This window comes from Polypterus senegalus, chromosome 13 (genome assembly GCF_016835505.1).
Source record: "Polypterus senegalus isolate Bchr_013 chromosome 13, ASM1683550v1, whole genome shotgun sequence".
In the NCBI taxonomy this organism is placed as follows: Eukaryota; Metazoa; Chordata; class Cladistia; order Polypteriformes; family Polypteridae; genus Polypterus; species Polypterus senegalus.
This window is the reverse complement of record NC_053166.1, coordinates 49,902,762-49,928,619: the sequence shown is the minus strand read 5'-3', so window position 1 is coordinate 49,928,619 and position 25,858 is coordinate 49,902,762. Positions and strand designations below refer to the sequence as shown.

Here is a 25,858-nt window from a genome sequence, read left to right as displayed (position 1 = left end):
CCCTGGAACCAAACCCAGGTTTATGAAAATGTTAGGCTATCCACTGCACAATTGTTTTGCTAATCTTTACTTAATTATTGCCTAAATGCTAAAAGTAAAAAAAAATCTGTTAACTCATTTATTCTTTTACTATAGTGAGAATCTCACAATCCTGGGAACAAGAAAGTCATGTAATTTCATTTCAGGACCATTTATGTAGTATTTATCACAGTCTTAGCTTTATCCATCCATTTATTAACCAACCAACCAACCGACTTAATTCAGTTCAAAGTTATGACAGTAGCAGTACTGTATATGCAGGACCAACATACCCACACTTACTCCCACCACATCAATTTTAAAGTTAACATAAAATGCACATTATTGGGGATTTGGGACAAAAAGAGAGAACTTGAAGAAAAACCCACAATGACAAATGGAGAGTCAGTGACTGGATGAGATTTGAGAAGGATCACCTTTCAGTTTAATATCTTTTTTCAATAATATCTTGACTGAAGAAGGGGCCTGAGTTGCCTCGAAAGCTTGCATGTTGTAATCTTTCTGGGTAGCCAATAAAAGTTCTCATTTTGCTTAACTTCTCACAACAATATTTTGGGATAATAGACTAAAAATTCTGTAACTAGTACAGTTGGGGCACATCTTATAAACAAGTAGGTTCTAGCTGTGTCAAGTGACTGATGAGCACAAGTGGTATTTTGCAATCTGCCTTGCTGCATGGATAATTTTGCTACATGAAGATGCTCTTGCAGAACAAAATAGCAAAGCCATATTTATATTTGGAGCTTTAAAATTATGCACTGACCACAATGTAAAGCATGAACGTTCTCAGCGACAAAAACACAGTTATACTTGTGGCAGCCCATTCAATCCCTTAGTGGATATACAGTACTTGTGGTCATTGGGTGGCAGTGTTTGGTCAATGTTGCATACCTAACAATTTCACATGAGAGGAAGTGACTTGTTTACATAATTGTTCAGCGAAAGATGCCTACGCTCGATGAGACTGCTGATGGACAAAGAGTTGTGCCTGTTATGACTGACTTTAAGAAGAAGTCTCCATGTTTAATGTGCTTTCTTACAAATTGCTTTGTTTCGTCCAGTTCTATTTGCAATTTCATTCCATCAATATGCTGTTATCTGAGCATCTTTTTGGAAAGAGAAATCATAGAGATGCCTATATGTCTTCATTTCTGCCATCAGCCGCTTCTCAAAATTCACCATTTTGGGTATGCAGCACTGCATTCACATCACTGTATAATAAGCAGAGAAAACCCAGTTTGACTGAGCCATGCAAGAGGGTGGGTGTGTTTTTCACTGTCTGAAAGTGTGGTCTTCATCATTAGTGCAAACATACCAAGAAAAAAACAGGCTTCAAAGGTACTTTATATTTTACAATTAAATGAATATTTACAAATATAGATATAAAACTTACAGCTTTCTATCTCAAGTGTGCAGTTCTGCTCATCCAGAGGATACCTTCTGAGATCCATCATGCAGGCTGCTGTTGTAGTGATCCTGAGAGAAAAAGGTAAAATTAAGAAAACATGATACTTTATATTCAGCTACTTTATATTCACTATTCCCTTATGAATCCCTTCATCTCTGACTGTTTCAGAAGACCACTAGCCTGGGGTTTTGCAGCAATTTCAAAATGCATCAGCAATAGCAGACAGCCCTGTCAGGATCCACATTGTAATGTGAAATATATTGGGTCCAAACCCAAATCCTCCTTCTTTGAGAAAGTAATATCTTTATTCTTTTATCTTTTTTTTTTTTTGCATCCAGAGATTATAAGACCTGTGTAGGCTGGCATAATACATCAAAAAGTTTAGACAACAGAAGTGTGTTTTGATGAAGTACCAGAGGTGTCCATAAAAATAGAATTAAAGTGAAAATGACCAGGAGCAACGGGCATAAAAATGAAGGGAAAAGAACAAGAAGGGGTTCTGCCTAGAATGTGAAATTGTCAGGGTAGAGTTTAGGCAAGCTATAGACAAGCAAATGAGACTACAAATTGTGGTCTAATATCATTCAAGTGGTCAAGAGTCAGAAATGAATCCAAACCAAAGTATAAACTAAATGTTGATCAAAACTCAAAGCCAAAGTAACAGGCAAAAACTCTTAAATCACTAAATTAATTTCACTAAAAAGGTTTGTAAATTTATCTGTGGTCTTGGATGAGTTTTACAGCTTGATAACATCTTAAATAGAATCCTGGGAGTGATGGCATGTGGCATGGTATAACAGCAAAACTACTTCCACTGCTAAGAAAAATCACCAAATGGTGGTGAACATGATCAAAACAAAATAAAATGGCATCACAGATTCTTCATTACCATAATGAAAACCTTTTTTAACAATCAAACAAAATCCAGTGTAAATAACGTGAAAATGAAACCAAAATGGCTCAAAAAAGTTAAAATCATGACAGCAGGGGTCAAGCATCAAAACCACAATTATAATCAAAAAATCATGGTCAGAAAGTCTAATCCCTGGCCTAATATTCTTTCCTTGTCTCATTAAGAAACATACAAAAAGAAAGTTGTAAAACTATGTGGGGGTGGAGAAAGACAGCAAGCTATTTCTAATGTATCCTTTTTACACCCAAAATTGTAAGTACCAAACACAATAATATGCTTAATTACCGTAAACTTCTGAAAATTGGAAATTAAGATTAAAGATACCTTATGTAATAATGTATGACCTGAATTTAAGACTATAAAATGTCAATGAATGTTCAGAAGCAATGTCACTATGACCTAACAGTCCAGAAGCTTCAGTTTATATTAACATTGCTTCAGACTACTTCAAATTAGAACGTGGTACTAGACAAAGATGCCCCCTGTCACTACTGCTATTTGCAATCACTCTTGAACCATTGGCTGTTCACTTTCAAAAGACATCTGAGATAAAGGGGATTATCAGAGAAGGCCTTGAACAAAATATACCACTATATGCAGATGATATGTTACTATATATATATATATATATATATATATATCAGATCTACAAATTCTGTGCCTTCAGTCCTAATAGTATTAGCAGAATTTCAAATGTTATCTGGACTCAAAATTAGTTTGAATAAAAGTGTGCGCTTTCCAGCAAACTCTCTAGCACACATTAGATTGGACACCTTCCCTTTTATCACTACAGATCAGTTTAAATACCTAGGGGTAAACATCACAAGAAAATGTAAATCCCTTTTTCAAGAACATTTAGGTGTCTGCATGAAAAAACTTAAACAAGACATGCATTGTGAATTTGTGAATTTCCCCTTGGGATTAATAATATGATTAATGATTAATAAAGTATCTATCTATCTATCTATCTATCTATCTATCTATCTATCTATCTATCTATCTATCTATCTTTCCATTGATGGTCTACTCATCATCTCAGTTAGCAGGAAGAATTAACAAGATGAATATCCTTCCTAAGATTCTTTTTCTATTCCAAAGCATCCCCATACATATTAACAAATATTTTTTTAAGATATTAGATTCAATCATAACCTCATTAATTTGGAATTAAAAACATCCAAGGGTGACCCTACAACAACCTAAAGCAGAAGATGGCATGGACCTACCCAATTTTCAATTTTATTACTGGGCAGCAAATAAGCGCTAAAAACCTGAACATTGACACAAATTGATGAACATACACAAGCTTGGTTCACAATAGAAATACTGTAAAATCCTGCAGTACTTCTTTATATCCTTTGCTTTGTACCCCAATAAGTATATCACTATGTACTAACAACCCAAATGTCCTTCATTCACTCATAATATGGAACCAATGTAGGAAGCACTTTAAGATAGAGCAGCTTTTATCTTTGGCACCTCTACACAATAACCACCTTGTTTCACCCTCTCAAAGTTACACAGTTTTTAATGTTTGGAAAACAGATTAAATCATTTATAGATATGTATATAGATAATATCTTTGTATCCTACAAAGAATTACACTCCAAATTTAGCTTCTCATCAACACAATTTTCCACTATCTCCAAATTAGAAACTTTGTTTCTTCACCTCCCACCTATTACTATTCCTACTCCAGAAGAAATATGAACCAGTTTTGAAGTCTCAGACAACATTTCTATAATATATAAAAACATTTTAAAGTTCCCTTCCTTTAAAAGGTCCCAGAATACAGTGGGAAAAGGATCTCTTACTCAACATTTCAGAAAACAAGTGGAAGGCAGCCATGCACAGAACTCACTCTAGCTCCATATGCGCAAAGCAATAAATTATTCAACTTAATTTTTTTTTATCAAGCACATCTATCTTGTTAAAAATTGTCCAAAACGTGAACGTTGCAATCAAGCTCTAGCCTCATTGGGCCACATGTTTTGGGTGGGCACCAAATTAACATCATTCTGGACAAAAATCTTTAAATGTCTATCAGACAGCCTTGGAGTCACAATCACTCTTAATCCACTAACAGCTGTGTTTGGTGTACTTCCAGATGGACTTCAAGTGGAGAAGGACAAATAAACTGTAACTGCCTTAATTTCACTATCAGCATGTAGACTTATCTTGCTCAACTGGAAGAATCCTAGCCCACCTCTTTTAAGTCAGTGGGTAACTGATGTTATATACTATTTGAAATTGGAAAAAATCAAACTCTCACTTACAGGATCTGTCGAAAACTTTTTTTAAACCTGACAGGATCAAATCAATAACATCTTAGAATAAGCATTTATATTGGGGAAAATTATACTTTTTTCTGCTCTTAAAGTGTTATTCTGGCTGTCGGCCTTCCTCTATTTCTCTACAGTGGGGACTGAACTGAATTTAGTCTTGTTAAGTTTGACTTGATTGCCTGGAATGTTACTTGCTTTTAATAAAATCAATAAAAAAAAATGTAAATGTGTTTTCAATTCAAAGCTATAATGTTTTGCTGAGGCACGCTGCCATCTTATATAGACAGGATGCAATGACACAATAACTCACGTGACTGGCAATAGACATAATGACCATGAACAATATGACTTTAATACAAAGATTGGTTACAAAATGAGGGGGACAATCCAAAAAACAGAGCTGACAATTATGCACCCAAAATAAAAAAATATATAATCAGAAGCACAAAGGTAAATTGTCCAAAAATGACTCAGACAGCATATCAGAATTTGAAATCTCAGAGCTATAAAATATCTACCTTTAACACATATGGCTTGATATTGTGATGTGAAAGAGAAACATGTGTCAGTATCTTAACTCTGTTATTCAGTAGTGAGATTGGTCTGTAGAAAGCAAAATCAAAAGGATCTTTATTCTTCTTCGGAAAAACAGTGACTGATGTCTGGAACAGACTTGTTAGGAAATTGGTATCTTCTTTACTTCTTTACTATCTATCTTTATTGGTAGCTGAAACAAATATGGTCATATGAAAAAGTTTGGGAACCCCTCTTAATTCTTTGGAATTTTGTTTATCATTGGCTGAGCTTTCAAAGTAGCAACTTCCTTTTAATATATGACATACCTTATGGAAACAGTAGTATTTCAGCAGTGACATTACGTTTATTGGATTAACAGAAAATATGCAATATGCATCATAACAGAATTAGCCAGGTGCATAAATTTGGGCATCCCAACAGAGATATGACATCAATACTTAATTGAGCTTCCTTTTACAAATATAACATCCTCTAGACGCCTCCTACAGCTTTGATGAGTGTCTGAATTCTAGATGGAGGTATTTTTCTTCCTTACAAAATCTCTCTAGTTCAGTTAAATTTGATGGCTGCCGAGCATGGACAGCCTGCTTCAAATCATCACATAGATTTTTGATGATAGTCAGGGGACTGTGATGGTCATTCCTGGACATTGTACATCTCCCTCTGCGTGAATGCCTTTGTAGATTTCGAACTGTGTTTTGGGTCATTGCCTTGTTGGAATATGCAACCCCTGCGTAACTTCAACTTTGTGACTGATGCTTGAACATTATACTGAAGAATTTGTTGATACTGGGTTGAATTCATCCGACCCTTAAATTCAACATGGGCCCCAGTCCCTGAACTAGCCACACTGCCCCACAGCATGATGGAACCTCCACCAAATTTGACAGTAGGTAGCAGGGGCCTCATGTATAAACGGTGCGTACACGCAGAAATGTAGCGTAAGAACTTTTCCACGTTCAAATCGCAATGTTTGAAACCTACACTTGGCGTAAAGCTACGCACTTTTCCACGGGACCTCATACCTTGCCGTACGCAAGTTCTCCGCTCGGTTTCGCAGACTGGCGGCACCCAGCGTCAAAGCAATGCTACTGTTCCTGTGTGGTTACACCTTATTTTCCTGGCACGGCTTTATAAATACACTGAAACTAACCGCATATTGTTTATTAGTGTAATGCATCTGATTGTAATTAACTTGTAACAATATAATGGTCCAGGGAATAGCCTTAGTATTCCAAATACCATAACTGCTTTAGCGCTGTTACTCTCACTGCACCTTCTTCTTCTTCTTCTTTCAGCTGCTCCCGTTAGGAGTTGCCACAGCGGATCATCTTTTTCCATATTACAGTGATTATTTATATCACTGTATCTGAGTGTGAATCACAGCAGTAGCTGCTTGGAAAGAGTATTATCGGTATACAGCTTCAAGCACACGCTACCTCAGCCACGGCAAAACGTTTCAAAGCCTTTCCTGTACGAACCTTGCGGTTCAGAAACAGTTTCATCCCAAGAACTTTAAACGCACTTAATCAATCGCTCCTTGTAGAACTGTTTGTACTTATACAGTAAGTACAATCACCCCACTGTAAACTTTCACTACAATTATAATATTGCACAACCTGAGCCACTTTATAAAGCGCGTACTTACATATGATGACGATATCATTTTTAAGATGAAATGCAGCAAAATGTTTATTATATTATACAGATAAAACTTTAACTTCATTTAAATAATCTATATTCTTCACTGGGACTGGCGTGAAGGATAGAATAATTAAACATGTACTACGAAGATATTTCAGTGTTCCTTAAACGTTTTGAAGAATCGGCGCTCTAAGCTTACAGATGGCTTAACGTCTATTATAGAGCTGATTGTGTGGCGATCGATTACTTGGAGAAAGAAAAGCAAGGACTGCAGGGGCGGCCACGCCAATATATACTGAATATAAAACAGAAAGAGAAAATAACAACACAGCTAAAAACGCAGCAACAAATTTAGGCAAAAGTTAAATGCTTGTGTCATAAGCACGAGGCGGCAATGCAGTGTCCGCAACGGACATGGCCATCCACCATGCATAAGATACCATATTGACATTGGCGGGTGAAGGGGCCACCGATTCTTCCTCTGCTCAGGGCTGCCACAAGCCTACAGCCACCCCTTAGTACTGCTGCAATAAATTATTTCATTGAAGGTCACACACAATCACTGCGCCGTGAAACCCATGTTTAATAACGTGCTTTAACTCATATCATCATGAAAATGATATCACGTATACATCTCAGTATTTTAATTATTCAGAGAGCTGTAATATCACGAATGTAATGGATTCTGTGTCCAGTTGGAGGAAGAGAACCGGTTTAAGAAGCAAGTAGTGATTCACACACACAGAGCACATAGAAGATCACATACAAAACAAAGCATTTAACGTGCTACTTTAATTACGATGTGATTTGAGAAAGTTTTTAACTAAACGATTTTAAGATGAAGTTTATGGTGTTCTACTTTAATGACAAAATAAACTACATGATTAAAGTGGAAATTTCGAGATTGAAGTTAACATTTTGTGATTTTTCCCCACTGTGTGCCTTTTTTTTCTCTGTACCCTAATAAGCTTTCATATGACACTCAGACAGTGGGCTACAACTCGCCTTTTCACAGCGACTTTGATATGTGACTTCTTTTTTATTTCCTGCACTGTGCGACTTTGTGAACGTGAGCTTTCAAGTTTCTCCAACACGCTATGTCACTCGATCAGCTTCCTTTTGTTGATTATAACACGGTTTAATTAAACAAATAGTATGTTTTTCCTTTGCCTCCACTTAGTATTCGCTGAAATTCTTATATTTTCCCCCGTGCTTTTCCCATTGTCTTTTCACAGAAGGTTGTTCAAAGAGGCGTAATTCTGGGAGGAGTTGGGGCGTTACATAAAGCGCGTGTATGAGCGTTACTTTTCACGCTGATCAAGATTTATTTAGCGGAAGAAAGTGGAAGTTAGAGTATGCACAGATTCCTGCATCTGGATTTTTCTGTGCGTAAGAACATTTCGGCTTTTGTGCTTACGCTATGTTATAGTCGAATTCTGCGCACGGCGTTATACATGAGGCCCCAGGTGTTTTTCTTGGAATGCAGTGTTCTTCTTCCACCATGCAAAGCGCTTTTTGTTTTGACCAAATAACTCAATTTTTGTCTTGTAATTCCAAAGCACTTTATTCCAAAATGAATCTGTCTTGCCTAAATGAGCATTTGCCTACAACAAGCGACTCTGTTTGTGGCGTCAGTGCAGAAAGGGCTTCTTATTCATCACTCTGCCATACAGATGTTCTTTGTGCAAATTGCTCTGAATTGTACAGTAGAACGATGTACAGATACAGCATCTGCAGCAAGATGTTCTTGCATGTCTTTGGAGGTGATCTGTGGGTTGTCTGTAACCATTCTCACAAAGCTGTGCATATGCCGCTCCTGTATTTTTCTTGGCCTGCCAGACCTGGGTTTAACAGTAACTGTGCCTGTGGCCTTCCATTTCCTGATTCCATTCCTTACAGTTGAAACTGACAGTTTAAACCTCTGAGATAGCTTTTTGTAGCCTGCCCCTAAACCATGATACTGAACAATCTTTGTTTTCAGATCTTTTGAGAGTTGCTTTGAGGATCCCATGCTGTCACCCTTCAGAGGAGAGTCAAAGGGAAGCCCAACTTGCAACTGACCACCTTAAATACCTTTTCTCATGATTGGAGACACCTGTCTATGAAGTTCAAGGCTTAATGAGCTAATCCAACCAATTTGGTGTTGCAAGTAATCAGTATTGAGCAGTTACATGCATTCAAATCAGCAAAATTACAAGGGGACCCACATTTCTGCACAGCCAGTTTTTCGCATTTGATTTAATTTCATACAACTAAATACTTCTTCACTAAAAATCATGGTTCGGAAAACACCCCAGTACTCAGATGTTCCTAGGAAATAAAAGACATACCACTGTTATCTTGTTTGTTGAAAGTAAGTTATTATGCAGGCTGAGAGGGGTTCCCAAACGTTTTCATATGACTGTATCTCAAGCATTAAAAGAGTTCATTTATCTGATGGGTATTAATAGAAGTCCACTTGTTTGCCATCTGGACATGCAGCTTTCTTACATTAATTAAATTAATAACATCATGGATTTTAATGACATTAATTAATTTGCCCAGCTTTTCTACAGCCAATATATGTTGTATTGTGGAATTTGTTTACATAAGCTTGTCTTATAATGCACTGCAAAGTGTTTAGAGATATCCTGATGTCCTTGATATAGGTTTTGTTTCACACTGAATCTTATCAACAGTTTTAGGATGTGTTTTAGGTTTTTATTATGTTGATTTTTGTTACCATGTTATTTTTCTTTATTTACACAATGCCATTTTGAATACTGTCATATGATCTCCATCTCCGCTAGCGTGCCCTCACAGAACAGTAATTCTCAGTTGATAAAACTCCGCCTGAGAAAATCATTCTTCATTCAGGTTATCTTCTAAACAAAAGTATTTTTGTTACATTTTGGTTTACTGTCTTTGGCTTTATTTACCGACTGCTCCTATTGATTCTGCCCCTGAATATTTCTGACATTCTGGTATCAATGTTCTTTTAAGTATTGACCCTGTTTCCTCCTAAATACTTTTTGGTTCTGTCCTTACATAACATCTCAAGATCGTACACTGCCTTTTCCTCAGATGTCTGCATGTGCCCACAATAAATGGGAACTTACCAATACAAAAATGTGATTATTTAATTGAATGTATTATTTAAAAAGCATTTAAAGCTTAAAATTCAAAATATCTTAGCAAAGTAAAAGAAATGAACAAAAGTGTTGAAATGATTCAACAAACTGAAACTGCTTACACAAAGTCCACAAATGACAACCTTCAATACTACTACAGCCTCAACACTAATATTACATCAAAACAAAAAAACAAAAGAAAATATGAAATGGTCAAAAGAAAGTTGTAGATATCTTAACAATATTGTCAAAAACAAACAGGAGCTAACAAGCACGGTTTCAGCTAGCATGTAGGAGGCTTACACAGTACTGTCAGGTCACTGATGACCTAATTAGATTAGCGCTTGGGAGTCCTGACTATTTAAGGCTAAGAGGAGGGGGAAAGGATACAGTAAAAGAAAAACTCAAAACAAAATCATGACCAACTAAAAGCAAGGAAATGGAGAAACATTAAGAAAGAAAAATGTCCAAAAGACAAAGAAGGTTGAAACCCTAACAACTGATATACTTATAGAATTTCCTAGAATGTTCCCAAGTGTATCTATGGGGATAGATTCCTCTTAGAATCTTCATAGTAATGGCATCAATGTATAGTCATAGTATAATCATCAATGGCTAATAATATTAGCAGTTCCACAATAAGATGAATGCGTTCCAAAATAACAATATCATCATATGTATCTGATTTAACTGAAAGCACATTTTTATATACTAAAAAAATAAATGGTGAATTTCTTACATTTTTGATGGAATATCTATATCTCAGGCACTAGTATAAATTTACTAAAAAGTAACTTCAATATACTTGACAAAAAAAGAATATTGACTTGAATGTGGTTAGAGAAATCCACGTGGGTACAAGACGTCCAAGATCTTTAATGAAGCGTTGGATCACTTTGGCAGGTGTAGATTTTGCAGTCACAACTTCAGCATTACCTATCTAAATCATAGTTTAATACATAATTATACTCTCTGCCAGAATTTCCAAGAACTCATGTTTTATATACTGTATATATATAAAGAATTATTTTGGCTTCATATAATTTGACCGCCACCTTTCATTTCACTGAAGTGGGTGAACTCAGGGCATTTCTTTGTGAATCAAAATTCAAGCATCTAGGGTCTACTTACTATTGCACAGAATGAAAAGCTTGACCCAACTTAAAATGTTTTCAACTAAAATGCATCTTTACTGTTCAGATTGGTCCTCTGTAAAAGTCCCATATCTGATTGCATGGAACTAAGATGTGAAAGTAATTTTTCCCCTTGAGTTCATGATTGAGATGTTTATTGGTCCAGCCTGCAAACTGATAAATGATCTATATTATGCAGCATTTGTATTTTACACTTCATCTTCCTATTAAGAATTTGTATGTAGGTTGTTTTTTTTTTTTTTTTTTTTCTTTTTTAATTTTCCAAATTCCCTTGTAATTCCTATATATCTTTCTTTTTCAGGATAATTATGGTTTTGGGCACTTCTCTTTACTCACTATCACCCAATTACATGATGCCATTAGCTAGACATTTTGGCACTGGGTTTGCTGTACTCATTGACTCACATTTTTATTCATTCCACTTAATTTGTATATTTGTTGGTCTTTTCACCATTTTTGTTTTGATTTTGTAGATTTTGACTTTTGGTTATTGTGCTTTTTTTTGGATTACCTTTTTTCTATTGCTCATTTCTTGAAAACTGTGTTTTTCCCAGGCTGAGTTAGTATTTTGTTTTCTTGTTTTCTATTTTTATAATATATTATGTCTTTAGTTTTCATATTTTTGAAAATTTTCAGATCTATGACTTATTTCTTCCATCTTCTTTTAGTCAATGTTTACTAGTTTACATTTTTTTTTAAATTACCGTATATACTCGCGGATAAGTCAGGGCTTGATTTTAACATATAATTTCCAGTATTTTATAATGTTGGTTATATAAGTTGAATGCGCAAAACTCACACTATTGGCCTAAGAGATTATGATATGCTAACGCCCACCAGAGAGAGTAACCATGGAGCACACTGCCTTTTTTTCTATGTATTGTGCCTACATGACCACACGGTAATATTTGAACTATTCTGAAGTGACGTTTGCACTGTTTTGTGTTTTTTGTATATCACACCCTCATACATTTATTGTAAGAGCATACCTTATTTACATTGGAGAATTTGGTCAGAAGAAAATATAAAGTCGTTGAAGTGGCTAAAGAAATTGGAAACTGCTGCTGCAACAAAATTTGATGTGTCTGAGAAACTGGTGTGAGACTGGGGGAAGCAAGAAGACGTAAAAAAAAAGAAGAAGTGTCGTATTTTTGAACGGGCATATAAATCGGAGTCTGATTTTATGATCGATTTTTTGGGTTTCAAGACCCGACTTATACACAAGTATATACGGTAGCTTTTAAGTCATTGGTTTTTGGGTAGAGTCTGATGGTTTCCCTACCCATTCTGCATTATCTATTAGGCAAATCATAACACTTTCTAGTTAAAAGAAGGTCTCTCTGCCATTTCGGCAAAATTATACCTATCCCATTGCCAAGCCCTGAAACTAACAATGTAATCACATTTTGTAGGTGTGTCCATAGAATAAAATGTATTTCACTTCTTTTCCTTGCCTAAATCAGACCCTAAACGTAGCCTCCCTATCAAGGCTAAGATCAAACACTAAGAACCTGTGCCTTCTGATATGCTATAAAGCAGGACACACTTAGTGTAAAACATGCAAACTTCCCCAAACAACAGTGACCAGTAAATTGCTAAAAATAGAAGTACACACTAATTATCGGAAATATCCCTAGGAAGAAGATTAAAGGATAATAATACAAATAAAATTGACTAAAACAGATTTTTCCCCCAAACGTTCATTAAAAAAGGAGGACAAGATTGTTGCTTATTATATAAAGGTATATTAAAATACACTTTACTCAAAAACTCAAACTAGGTTTCCCTTACTTTAAAAAAGGAGAAGCAAGCACTAAGAAAGAAAAATAAAAAATTAAAATTAAAAGCAATGTTGCAGATGTAAATGTAATTATGTTGAATAAATGAGAAAACGAGCATTATAAAAACATGAAACATAACCAGAAGAGTAATTAAAATAATAGCAGACAAATGAAAAATTAAACTGATAAAATTAAGGACACTTACAGTGTATGGCATATACAATGCATGTTACTTACAGTATAGTAATAATTTTAGACATTAAAAGCTTACAAGGCTCTAGCAGGGCCATTTCTTACATTTTCCCCTCTGACAGACTACTGAGAAATGCTTACTTCTGGATCTTCGTCTGCTATTTATATTTCAGTCAAAGGTTACAACCTACTTAGTTTTTATAAAATCAGCAGGGAGGGGTCTTTATAAAATTTACTCTTCCTCTTCAGGTATGTTACATTTGTGTAACCTTCAACCATAACTCTCATCTTAGCTCAAAAAATGAGGTAACATGTAGTCACTGCTTAATAATGTTATATGCAGTCCTGTTTTCATTCACTGCCACAGAAAAGTCAGGGAAGACACAAATCTATTTTTCTTAATGAAAATCTCTGTTCTCTCTGGCCTGGAATGATGTCTTTTCTTTTTCAAAAAAAGTTGGTCAGATTTTATGAAGAAAGTAAATGATATGCTCTTTCAATGTTCATGTTTTCCTTAATGATTTTAGTGAAACACCTCTATATACAGTAAATGTGATAGGATTTCCACATTCAACACCATTCTAAAATCATTTGTTTATTCCAAACTGTTTTACATTTGCTTTCCACGGCGTCACCCTCAAGTCAGTAGCCTTGACCTTTCAATTAATCTCTTCAATGCAGGTTGTTAACTTTTGTTTCACAATAGCTATACTGGGGGATTGTTCATAGTTCTTTTCTGTAAGAATGTAGGAACTGGGTGCAAAACTGAACAAGTAGAAACAAGGATAAGTAGTTCATCATGATTTGTATTTTCTATTAAAATAAACAAAAGTTATGTATTTTAATACATTCTTGTTTATCATAGCATTGGGGAGTGGTGATGTGTCCCATGTTAATACAACAATTACTTCTACATCGTCAAGCTGAACAGTATGCATATTCTTTTTAGCGTTTATTTTTCTAAAAAAAAGTGCTTGTAGCACTTACCTAGAGGTTTCACTTAATTATTCCTCTCATTTATCCTTGAAATCATTCAATCCCTTTGTCACATCTGTAATTCTTTCATTCATTTCACTTATCTACCCCTTGGTTATGAGATTCCTCAGATTGAAAGCAGTTTCCGTAAATTATTCCATTTAGTGTTGTTACCACTTAGTGCATATACAGGTGTTATTGATTTAGATGACAAATGACTTACTGTTTTTGCTGTTGTTTTGTGGACTGTATACAAAGAGCCTACACTATCTGCCCCATTTCCAGCCTTACTCTCAGGGTCAGCTGAACTGGGAGCTTGGCTGCCGTAAGAAGGGAAACATGCTGGACAGGATGCTTCTGCAAGTGAAGTATCAAGACCAAGACATGTTTTCTTCATCTTCCACAGCAGCCTGTAGCAAGTTATATTGTGTTACTTCTTTTGGCTTTGTTTATTCTATTAACTGTTCAAGGTCCTTTAGGTTTGAATTTTGGTCTCTGTAAAGCAAATGTTTTATCAGGAGTGTTAAAGTGCAGGATATCCAAATTATTTTAAGCAAAACAAAAAAAAAAAAATACTGTTGCCATATGAGAGGTTATCTCCTGTGTTCATGCTTGAGAAACAGATGAGGATGGCCTAGTGCCTAAGGTGATTTACTTATTATTTAGATGCCATTCTTCCTTATATTTAAGATGTTCGTTAACATTAATCAAATGCAGTGTGGCTTTCTGACACTTTATAAACCTGTAAAAATTTTCTTTGATTGTCATTGTTGGATGAATCCTGGTTCTAGTCTAGAAAAAGGATTCTACCTAGAGCATTGAGCTCTTTATTAATGACTCTTGGTGGTGATATCATTATACTTCTGTCTTCTGCATAGAATCGTTCCATAATTTTTAATAACTTTCTTAATTCCACCTCCACAATACACTCTGTACTCTGTAAGTCCTATATTTTTCTCATAGTGAAAGACATGGTCGTGCTTTTATCACATCCTGAACTGACAACTGTAATGTTTTCTTTGCATGTGCTCCTACTAAACTATTTTCTTATCTCCAGCTGGTTCAAAATTCTACAACTTTCCAAATAATGATCACAAGCTGTCAGTTCAGCTCTGCCTACATTGGTTCCCTATGCCTTATAGGACTGAATATAAAATTCTTTTGCTAAACTATAATGGTAAAATTGGCCTTATGCTGGACTACCTCAGTAACCACCAGCAGCACCGCAGTTCTTTTTGCCCACTTAAGTGCACTGATCTTGTTGATCTTGTTGTTCCTAAAACTGACATGTGCTCTATGGTGACAGAGCCTTCAGCACTTTTGTGTCAAGCTCAATTTTGTACACTGTAACATCTGTTCAGGACTTACAATGACATTCTTTACCTTTCTCTCAGTTCCCTTTTGAGGTGCTCAAAACGATGTGCAGTATCACAAATTACATTATCTACTTTATGGTTTTCTTCTAGCATAATCTATATTTTTATTTCTTGTCTCTTTTTCCAATTCAGAGCTTTGCGATTCCTGTATTTATCTTTTATTTGGTGTTTAATTCTTGATATTAGTTTGTATCAGTTCTGACAGTAAACAGAGATAGTGGACATTAATGGAAGGACTAGGAAATTAAAAGTAGTCAAAACAAAGATCAAAACTAAATTAATCAAGCTGGTCTGGGGAATTAAAAAATCAAAGTTAACAAACAGAACGGAAAGTTGTTAGCCTGAAATAAAAGATTCAATCTCAAAGAGTAGTCACCACATCCACAGACTTGCAGTAACCAGTAGGTAAACAAAGCTGACCTTTACACTTGTAACCCCGTGATGTCACACATCACACACTTCTGGGTGACACTACTTAGCAACTGCCTAGCAAGCAGGACAACAACGAGCACAAAATGGCAGATACCCTAACAAAAACAAAATGGTACCACAAGAAAAATAATCAATTTTTAACTTCGTTAAAAACACTTAAAATCCAAAAATACAGCATATAAGTTCTCACATTGAAGTTCTCTCGCCGATAAGTCGGGGCTTATTTTACTGTATAATTTCCGTTGAATAAGTTGTATGCGGAAAACTCACGCTATTGATCCAAGAGACTATGATATGCTAAGGCCCACCTGAGAGACTAACCACACTGCCTTTTTTCTATGTATTGTGCCTACGTGACCACATGGTAATATCTGAACTATTCCAAAGTGACATTTGCACTGCTTTGTGTTTTTAGTATCTCACACCATCATACACCTTTATTGTAAGAGCATCCCTTATCTACTTCTGAGCATTTGATCAGAAGAAAATATAAAGCTGGTTTTAAATTAAACATCGTTGAAGTAGCGAAAGAAATTTGTTACTGCGCTGCTGTAAAAAAATTGATGTGTCTGAGAAACTGGTGCAAGATTGAAGATGTAAAAAAAAAATCAAGTGTCGCATTTTTGAACGGGTGTATAAGTCAGGGTCTGATTTTATGATAGATTTTTCGGGTTTCAGGACCCGACTTATACACGAGTATATACGGTAAATGTAATGAATATATTCCTTGACCTCTACAACACAAGTTTACACTGAAGGAATTGTAAGGAAAAATTTATAAAGCACAGAAAACATTGTTTTCTTGAACCTTTTAAATGCTTTTATTACTATAGTACCACTTTGAATCTTTCTGAAGCACTTTGAGTTTGGGAAAGGTGTCATATTAATAAAATGTATTTTATTAGCAGCATATATATTTAAATGGCAGTGTTACATCTATCATTATGAAGACTATCATGATTTGGAGACTCCATTAATGGAAAAGTTTAGCCATAGATAATGCTCGCAGGCTTCACTGCCCATGCCAGGTCAGGACTTCACAGTCTCCCTAGAATAAACAATGCCCTGTTGGACTAATTCCCACTCAAATGGCCTGCCTCAAGCTTTGCAGGCCTAAAAGGGATGATAACCCAAGAAGCAGAGGGCAACCTTAAACCTTGGCTTATGCAGAAATGGGCTAAAGAAAGAATCTTTATAAAAAAGAATATTTATTTGCAAAATATCCAGAAAATACAGCAGAAGCATAAAGGAATTGACTATAAGGCAGTGCATAGTGAATTCCCAAAAGCACAATCCAGCCATCAGAAACCTTTGACAAATAATAAAAAAAACAAAATCCACCAACAAACAGTAAAACAATTCCAATTCAAAACAACAAATGATTCCCACTGAATTGCCTTTCTCCTAGGCTTTTAAAGGACTGAGGGTATTACCTAAATAGAGACTGACAGGTGGCCCTGTCTCTTGAGGTTCCATGCACAAGGAACATTGAACATGTTCACAGTCAAAAAAACAGTACACCAATACATAATCACATATGAAACTAATAAAAAATAACAAAGACTTGGAACAATAAGATCAAATAAACAAAAGCAGAAATAAATCTTAAAATACACATAACTTAATCTCAATACCCAGCATAAAACAAACACCCACATTTCTTTGCTCACAAAGTACCAATATAAAATTACCAACCTAACACACAATCTTATCAGGAGGAAATGCACGTGGACATGGAAATAATGTGCGGACTTCACAAAGCTGCTTATCAGATGAGGTATCTGCTGTTATCTACAGTTTAAAATCTAAAGTAATGCCCAAATCCATATATACATATAAATATAAGGTTAACTGGCTCACACACTCATCAACAAAACACTATTTCCCTTTTAGTTTAAAGAGCTGAAATTTGGCAAGATGGTACATCTAGGCCAGTAGGTATCTGCTAATACATAACAATATTTAGGGATAAACCACCCCACAAAAGAAAAACTAATTATTGCATCCCTTAAATGTTTTAAACATCTCTAAAGCCCAACAACAGGAGGGTTAACATAAATCTTGGGTTGTGTTGAGATGGGCCAACAAAAGAATCACAATGAAAGTGTGAATAAAGGGTCACAAGAATACCCCCACTACCCAATAAGATGGATGGATGGGTGACCGAAGACGGCCTTGGACAGGAAAAAAGAGATTTGATCATATTGTGAAACGGAAAAAGAACGTTTGGCGAAAGTTAAGGAAGATACAAAGCTCAATTGTTACCAAGCAATGTTTTTTACTGTTGACCATCAGCACTTTTAGATGTACACCTTCTCATCTAGGGTATCCACTCTTCTCTGTTGACCTCCAGCAACCAGTTGTGGTGCTTAAAACCAAACACTCTTCAACACTTTTTATTGTGGTACAGCTAACTCCAAAGGAGAAACACAGATCTTAGATAGTTGCTTTGGATTTTCAAAAAGGGAAAAATTCCTTGCTACATACTCTTCACTTTAGTGCACCAGTTTAGCACATAGGGTACTGCCATGTATGTAAATCCACTTCAGGCAGAGCTTATGCATTCACATCTGCAGACTTTTAAATCAGAACAAAACAGAACTGACAGCAAATACAAAAAGAAATATTGTACTAGCGTGAATAGTATAAACAAATGAAAATCATAAACATCTAATTTCACATTCCTGCTGTTTACCTATTTCACCTCAAAGAAATATTCATTCCTATAAAATCATGATTTGAATTGACCATTAACAAAAGCCAAGTCACTAGGAAAAGCAGAAAAAAACAGGGACTTATCTAATGCAGGAATGTTTTACTTATGGACAATAATGTATAGAATGTTCAAGTGTAAGCAGTTCCAGTGACCTAATAATAATATTATTACTTATTATTTGGCTGGCGCCTATATCCAAGGTGTCTATTTAGTATTTGAGATACAACTGATCACATTTCATTATTTTCCTAATTGGAGCAAAGGCAGATGAATCTACTTGCTTACAGTCACATAGTTTCAGTGGTAGGATTTGAGCACACAACCTCAGAATTTGAAGTCTTAGGTCCGAAGCCTTATCCACTACAACACACTGCCTGCCAATAATATTAGCCCTTGATAAAAAAAATGTAAAAAAATTGTATACAAAAAAGCAATTAATTAGTTACATAGTAATTCTGCTAAACCAGATTAAACAATGGCACTATATCTTACGCTCATTGTCTTATGAAATTTTCCAGGTAAAGCTGGGTAACACAGCTAGTAAAATAAATAGAAATATAAGAGAACTTTAAGACCTTTTCTCCTTTAACTTGCTGCCAATGACTGGCTTATAACCGTATTTAGTTAACTATTGTGTCAACAGAGTGTGTGGCATATTGCCCTACACAGCTCACTGGAGCCAAGCAGGCCAGCTATTATAAAGCTGGGTTTCTTGTAGCTCATATTATTATCAGCCATGCTTCTGGATCAGCTGCATGAACCTTCCTTCCTGACTGGCTCAGCCTAACAGATGTCATTTACTCACAAACCCAAACTCAATGACTTATAATAAAATCTCACCCCTCTCAATTTGCTCTTCTACCCCATGTGAACAGCAAAGTGAGATGCCAGCTCTTGGATTATAAGGCCATTATCTGCCATTTACAGATGTCCCAGCATGACTGTAGAGAAAAAATGGCACGGCGCCCAGCTGGGCGTATGCTTTTTGAGCCAGGCCACATGTGCACAGCCTACTAGTTTATCTCACTTTTGCATAGCACTCCATGCTCAGGAGGGTAGCAATGAGAAGAAGCCTGAATGAAAGGAGCAATAGATAATACCATGGCTGTCCAAAGGATGTGATTTAAGCAGTGGTCTAGCAATCAAGACTTCTAATTTAATGGCTAAGTCCCGCAAAGTCCAGATCTCTGTCAATGCTAACAGATATGTCGGCACAACCTTACTGTATAATGACACCGGCTTATTTGATGTTGCAGACTCTGACCTTAAATTTCTGAGAATTCCTGTAAAAGTCTTTATAAGAATGAGCACAGAAGGTCAAAGTATATAATCTATATATATATTTACAGGGTGCACCAAAATGAAGTACCACATTTTTCAAGGTCAGTGTATGAATTAGAGACAGCCCAGTGGGTTGGGGTGGGGGTCCTTTCAATGTCAATCCGTTGCAGTTTTCAGTCAGCAACATGCCTTGGTCTGATGAGCACCGTGCTTTTGCAACATGCCTTCCGAACGTACTTCAGCATTCCTCTTAACAGTGATATCCCAAATCAGAAAATAATACTTCAGTGTATGGCTAAATTTAGACATATGGGTACAGCATTGAGCATAAAATCTCCAGGCAGTCCTTGGACTGTACGAAAACCTGAAAAAATCCAAGCTGTAAGGACATCAATTTTGCAGTCTCCTAGACATTCAGCGCGTAAACTTGCTTCTGCCTCAGGCCTTTCCAACATGTCATTAAGGAGGATTTTGCATGAGGACCTTAATTTCCATCCATACAAAATGATGGTAGTGCAGGATCTCACTTGAGAGAGACAGGGATATCCATAGAGAGTTGTACGCGAACATTCAGCAAAACGTTCATCGAGATTCCATCGTCATGTGCAGCAACAAGGCACATTTCCATTTGAATGGTTGTGTAGATAAGCAAAACTTTCACTAATGGACTGAAACAAACCCTTGTGAACTTCATCAGAGACCCCTGCACAGTGAGGGTGTTACAGTTTGGTATGCTGTGGCGGAATTTGGCATTGTAGGCCCTTACATTTTCTAGGAGGTAGCAATGGTCACCGTCACTTCAGAACATTACATTGAAATGCTAGAGAATTTTTTGCTGCCCTAACTGGGTATACACACACAAACCTCAAAACCTTGAAGCTTCCAAGAATGCTATTTGCAACGAAATAGCCACTATTCCCCTTGAAATAGGCGAATAAGTCATGCAAGTGTTCAGAAATCGTCTTGAAGAGTGTATCGCTAATGTTGGCCACCACCTTGAAGACATCAGTTTTAAAACACAGTGAAAAAAAATCTATTTTGTATACCCTTTCTTGTGTCATAATGAAGTTTATTTAATCTTGTAGCATTTTTGTAGAAACATTTGAGATAAGGTACGTCTTTTTGGCTCACCCTGTATATAAAATCCAACTTCTATCTGTCTGACCACTTTTCAGGAGAGAACTACTTCACAGATTTAGATCATGTTATTTTCTATAATTTGCTTGAACATTCCGGTTGATGTTGCGACTTCTCTCATTGCTCTAGGTATTATAGTTCGCTTGCGGTACCGATTTATTTGCGCGAATTAGAGAGAGAGGCTGCGGGCCGAGACCCTCCTCACTCACCCACCAGCCTCCATTTGAGTCGGTCTACTTCGCGCCACGCTTTAGAGCATACCTTGCCTCCACTTAGCTACGATACCTGCTTGTTCAACTATCATGTCCTGTGTTGCCTGCATGTCCAGTTCCAACCTGGACCCTCCTTAAATAAAATTGCAACCTGGAGCCACCCTAAACAATACACTTTGCTTGCTTGTCTCTTACTTCTGAAAAAAATACATTTTACCATCATCCTACATGGCCATTGTGAGTTTTTATTTGCATTAATACACAAAGTGTATGGGTCTTAAAGTTAATAGTCCACTACTCCAGTGAAAGACAGCCTTACAAATCACTATGGGTAAGCTCCATAAGCTAGACAACATTGCATAAGTATGACTACAGGTGTGTATGTGATGCTTGTATTAGCAATGTTGTTCAGAAATGTGCCTTCAGCAGGATGTGCTTTAGAAATGTTCACATTTATTCTACCTTTACGCTTTGTGGTTCCAAGTCAAGTCATCTCAACTTTATTGTCATGTGCACTTGGTATGATGAAATTCTTACATCCATGCCTCCTCAGAACAATTGACAAAAATATAATATAAATAAATAAATACAATTAAATTAAAATATCTAACAATGCAAACCTTGCAACATCATATATGTAGTATATACAGTATATTTCAGTGTATGTAAATGCAGTAAGTATATGTGGACTGTGTATATTCACAATGTATTTGCAGATACATATTACAATACTTGCCCTTATGATTGATTGATCAGTGAATTTTTATTCCATTTAAAAATCACACATTCAATTCCAAAACTGATTGCTTTTGTTAACCACTTAATTTCTCTTTGCCTTACCTTGATAGTTTTGGGCTCTTTACGGAATAACTAACAAAGCTATCCTAACATTTACCTAATCATTTAAGAAATGTTACTACTGGCAGTTTTGTTTTTACGTTATATGGGTTTTCTTCAAGCATTAATAATAAAGTATACTGTATGTACTTTTTTTGTTTCATTTTTACCCAAAGAATTCAATTTTATTGTTTGCTATTTTTTTTTTTGCTAGGGTTCCTTCAAATATTGTGCATTTTTCTAGCATTATTTTTCAATGACATTTTGAGATTTTTTGCATGGTTTGTTGCAATAGCAATATATCCCATAATTCACCGGGAAACTTTGACAAGTGGCACCAAGTGTATTGCCCAATCATTCAAGATTTGGATACTTAGAAGTAATTTTGTGTGATTTATTCTGTGACTGTCAGTGTAAGACACTAGCTTCAGATAAAAGAACTTTGATTTCTGGGTTAGCGTTATTTTTGACTTTCTGGTTATGGCCTCAGCTCATTATAGACTATGTCTTATCTCCTAGTCTTCCTCATAAACTTTTTACTGACTAATCTGTATCAGAAAGTCTTAATTCCAAACATTGTTTTGGATGTGCTTCAAATGTGGCCTAGCTGCTGTCTTTGTGGAGTTAAAAGTTTTCATTTCCATATGTTTTTCCCTCCAAGTAACTTGGTTTTCTCCCTCATCCCAAAGACATACTTAATAATGACTCAATGTAAGTTTGTGGATGTCTGAGTGATTCTGTGTTCTGACAAACGGGGCCCTGTCTATGGGTCCTCTTGCCGATTCCACAAGGATAGGTTTTTACTCTGCCATCAGCTTATGTTATAATTAGAATGCTTAGAAATTAAATGAAACAACAAATGAATGGAACCCAACTCTATATACATAAAATGCTAAAGTCTATCCATCTTTCATGTGATTACTCACAAGCTTACTGGGACTAGAGCCTTGGTACTGGTCTTGATTGAAAGCTTATCACCTGATATAGTCTAGTAAGTCAGAAAATTAAGGTAGTGTCAGCCTCAGCAAACTGACTTGCTTGTAAAGTATCTGTTGATCACAAAACAATTTTATGCTGATATCATATTTGTGTTTATAAATGTAGTCACATAGAGTGCAGTGTATAAGCGTTTGCATGCTGTCATGATTTGCTCCACCAAGAGCGCCTATATATTAAGCTATCTTTAGTCATTGAACATTTTAACATATAGTGCTGACCATTAGTTGTTAACTCATATGCAATTGCAATGTATCAATAAATATAATAACATAATACAATGACATCTGTTTGCTATTCAGTTTCATCTGATCCTGGACTTGTCCATATGCTTCATTCAGAGCAGGTGTCCATTTCTCAATAGTTGCTTCACAGTGGGTATGTACTCAGGTTGCCATTCTGTCTCCTCTGTTATTTGGAAAGTAGGCATGCTGTCATGAACATAAAAATGTAAACAAATAGTCCAATTTTAGCAGATAATTCCTGACTCATTTTCATAATGTATTCTAAATACTAAAAACAAACCACTGTCGTAATTAGTCCAGGGTTAAATAAAACAGAATTGAAGTGAACTGTTGCCAAAGTGCTATTGAAAATTCTTAGAACGCCGAAGGCCTGTATCCATATCTGCAATCTGTATTGCATACTGGTGGCCATTATTCCAGAGACCCACAACTTCTTATCATAAAGCCTAAATAGGCAAAGATTAAATTAAAAAAAAAACCAATTGTGTGGCACAGACTATCCATCCATCCATTATCCATCCATCCATTATCCAACCCGCTATATCCTAACTACGGGATCACAGGGATCTGCTGGAGCCAATCCCAGCCAACACAGGGTTTGCACACAGGCAGGGCAAACACACACACACCAAGCAAGCACACACTAGGGACAATGTAGAATCGCCAATGCACTTAACCTGCATGTCTTTGGATTGTGGGAGAAAACCGGAGTACCCGGAGTAAAAATGCTAATTTCTGGATTGATTATATGTCTTACGTCATCAATGGGGAAGCAAACTTCTTCAGAATTAGATAGGGGTAATGTCAAATATGAAATGTAATGTGAAAGTATAAGAGTAAATAAATGCTAAGGCTGACATTGCTAAATGTACCATCAAACCATATGAGTTGTTTTATTTTCATTGTGGGTGCCAGTGTAAAAAATCTTTTCAAAATGATCTTAACTACAGTAATCCCTCGCTATATCAAGCTTCGACTTTCGTTGCTTCACTCTATCGCAGATTTTATGCAAGCATATCTAAATATATAACGCAGATTTTTCGCTGCTTTGCAGGTTTCTGCTGACAATTTACTTCTGGTACATGCTTCCTCAGTTTGTTTGCCCAGTTGATTTCATTAAAAGGGACGCTATTGGCGGATGGCTGAGAAGCTAACCAATCAGATCACGAAGTTAAGTTCCTGTGTGCTGATTGGCTCAGTGACAGAGCGCCGAATTCGATTCCGCTGCATTAACCAGGAAGTCTCGTCTCACTTATTTAGCATCAACGTGTTTCGCTGTGTAAAGAGTTAACTGTTGTGTTTATCATTGTGCGTAGTCAAGCCCTTCGTAATGACTCCAAAATGATCTGCTCCTGCTACTGCTTCAGGAGCTGTGCCCAGGCACCAATGGAAGATGCTAACGACTGCTGAAAAGGTAAAAGTTTTGGATATGCTGAAGTAAGGGAACGGCTACACTGCTGCAGGACACCATTACGGCATCAATGAGTCCACGATTCTTTTCATTTAAAAAGGAGGAAAAAAATATAAGATCTACAGCCGCAGTGTCCTTTAACCAGGGCGCAAAACGAGTTGTAAGTGGATGTAAGAAGGTGGTAGTCCGGATGGAATCTGCTTTAGGGATTTGGATTGAAGACTGCCGGAAGAAGAACAATGGCGGTGCTACACAATCGCCTGAAGAGGCTCCTTTAGAAGAGCTGTAACTCTCTCCTTTGTTGTGTAGTAAAATTAAACTCATCGTCGTCGTGTTATTGTTGGCGAGTACCCATAACTAATTTTCTACGTACTTAGTACATGTACGTACGTTTATTGTAACTGTACACACATTTTATACAATTTTTCTTGCATTGTAGGCCTTTATTGCCGGTGGCCTGTCTATCTTAATGGTTGTAACATATGTGATATCGGAGACACTCAACAGTATCTTTAAAATAACATTTTGGTTTTATGTACAGCATTTACATGTTATAGATTTTTCACTTATTAAATTACGTATTAAATAAAACTCCTCAATGATAGGATCCCCCGCGATCGAGGAGGGATTACTGTAGTTGGAGGTTTTGAGAGAATCTTATGTTTCCAACTACATTTCCAATTTGATTCTGGAATGACATAAAAAATACAAATGCAGAAATAGAGACATTCTCCATTTTTAATTTTTGGTACGTTAAACCAGGTATGAAGGATATGAGCACATGCAATTAAAGAGAATCAATGACATTGTGATGTTTGATGTCAAATAATGTGTTTATTTCGTCCCATTTTCTGTTAAAATCTGCGCTCACACAGTAAACTATATTGTGTCCGTAATCGATTTCGTGAACACCGCCCCCCCCACAAGTAAATGAAAATGCCTTTGACAGATTTACTGCTGCTCATGAAAAACCGAGCATTCCTTTTGACTAAATGACACCTTATAGTTTATTGCTTGTTTCCTAAATGGGTAGTTGTGCATTCATTATTGTTCAGCTTAGACAGTGACATGTTTTGTTTACATGGTGATCCACTAGTGTTGATAGATATATTTTTCATTTTTCAAAGAAATGTTTTATTACCTCTAGTTCATTTATATATTTGGTCAAAGATGCTAA

The 25,858-nt window shown here is 36.1% G+C and overlaps 1 protein-coding gene across 2 annotated transcripts in view; it reads right to left on the bottom strand.

Annotated features, from left to right (window-relative positions):
* Nucleotides 1–25,858, bottom strand: part of LOC120542793 (gamma-aminobutyric acid receptor subunit beta-2) — a 317,891-nt gene that overhangs the window by 84,518 nt on the left and 207,515 nt on the right. For both annotated transcript variants that reach the window (XM_039775446.1, XM_039775447.1), the window contains exon 5: nucleotides 1,433–1,515. In XM_039775446.1, the coding sequence (XP_039631380.1) occupies nucleotides 1,433–1,515 (83 nt within the window). The remainder of the gene's footprint in view (nucleotides 1–1,432; nucleotides 1,516–25,858) is intronic.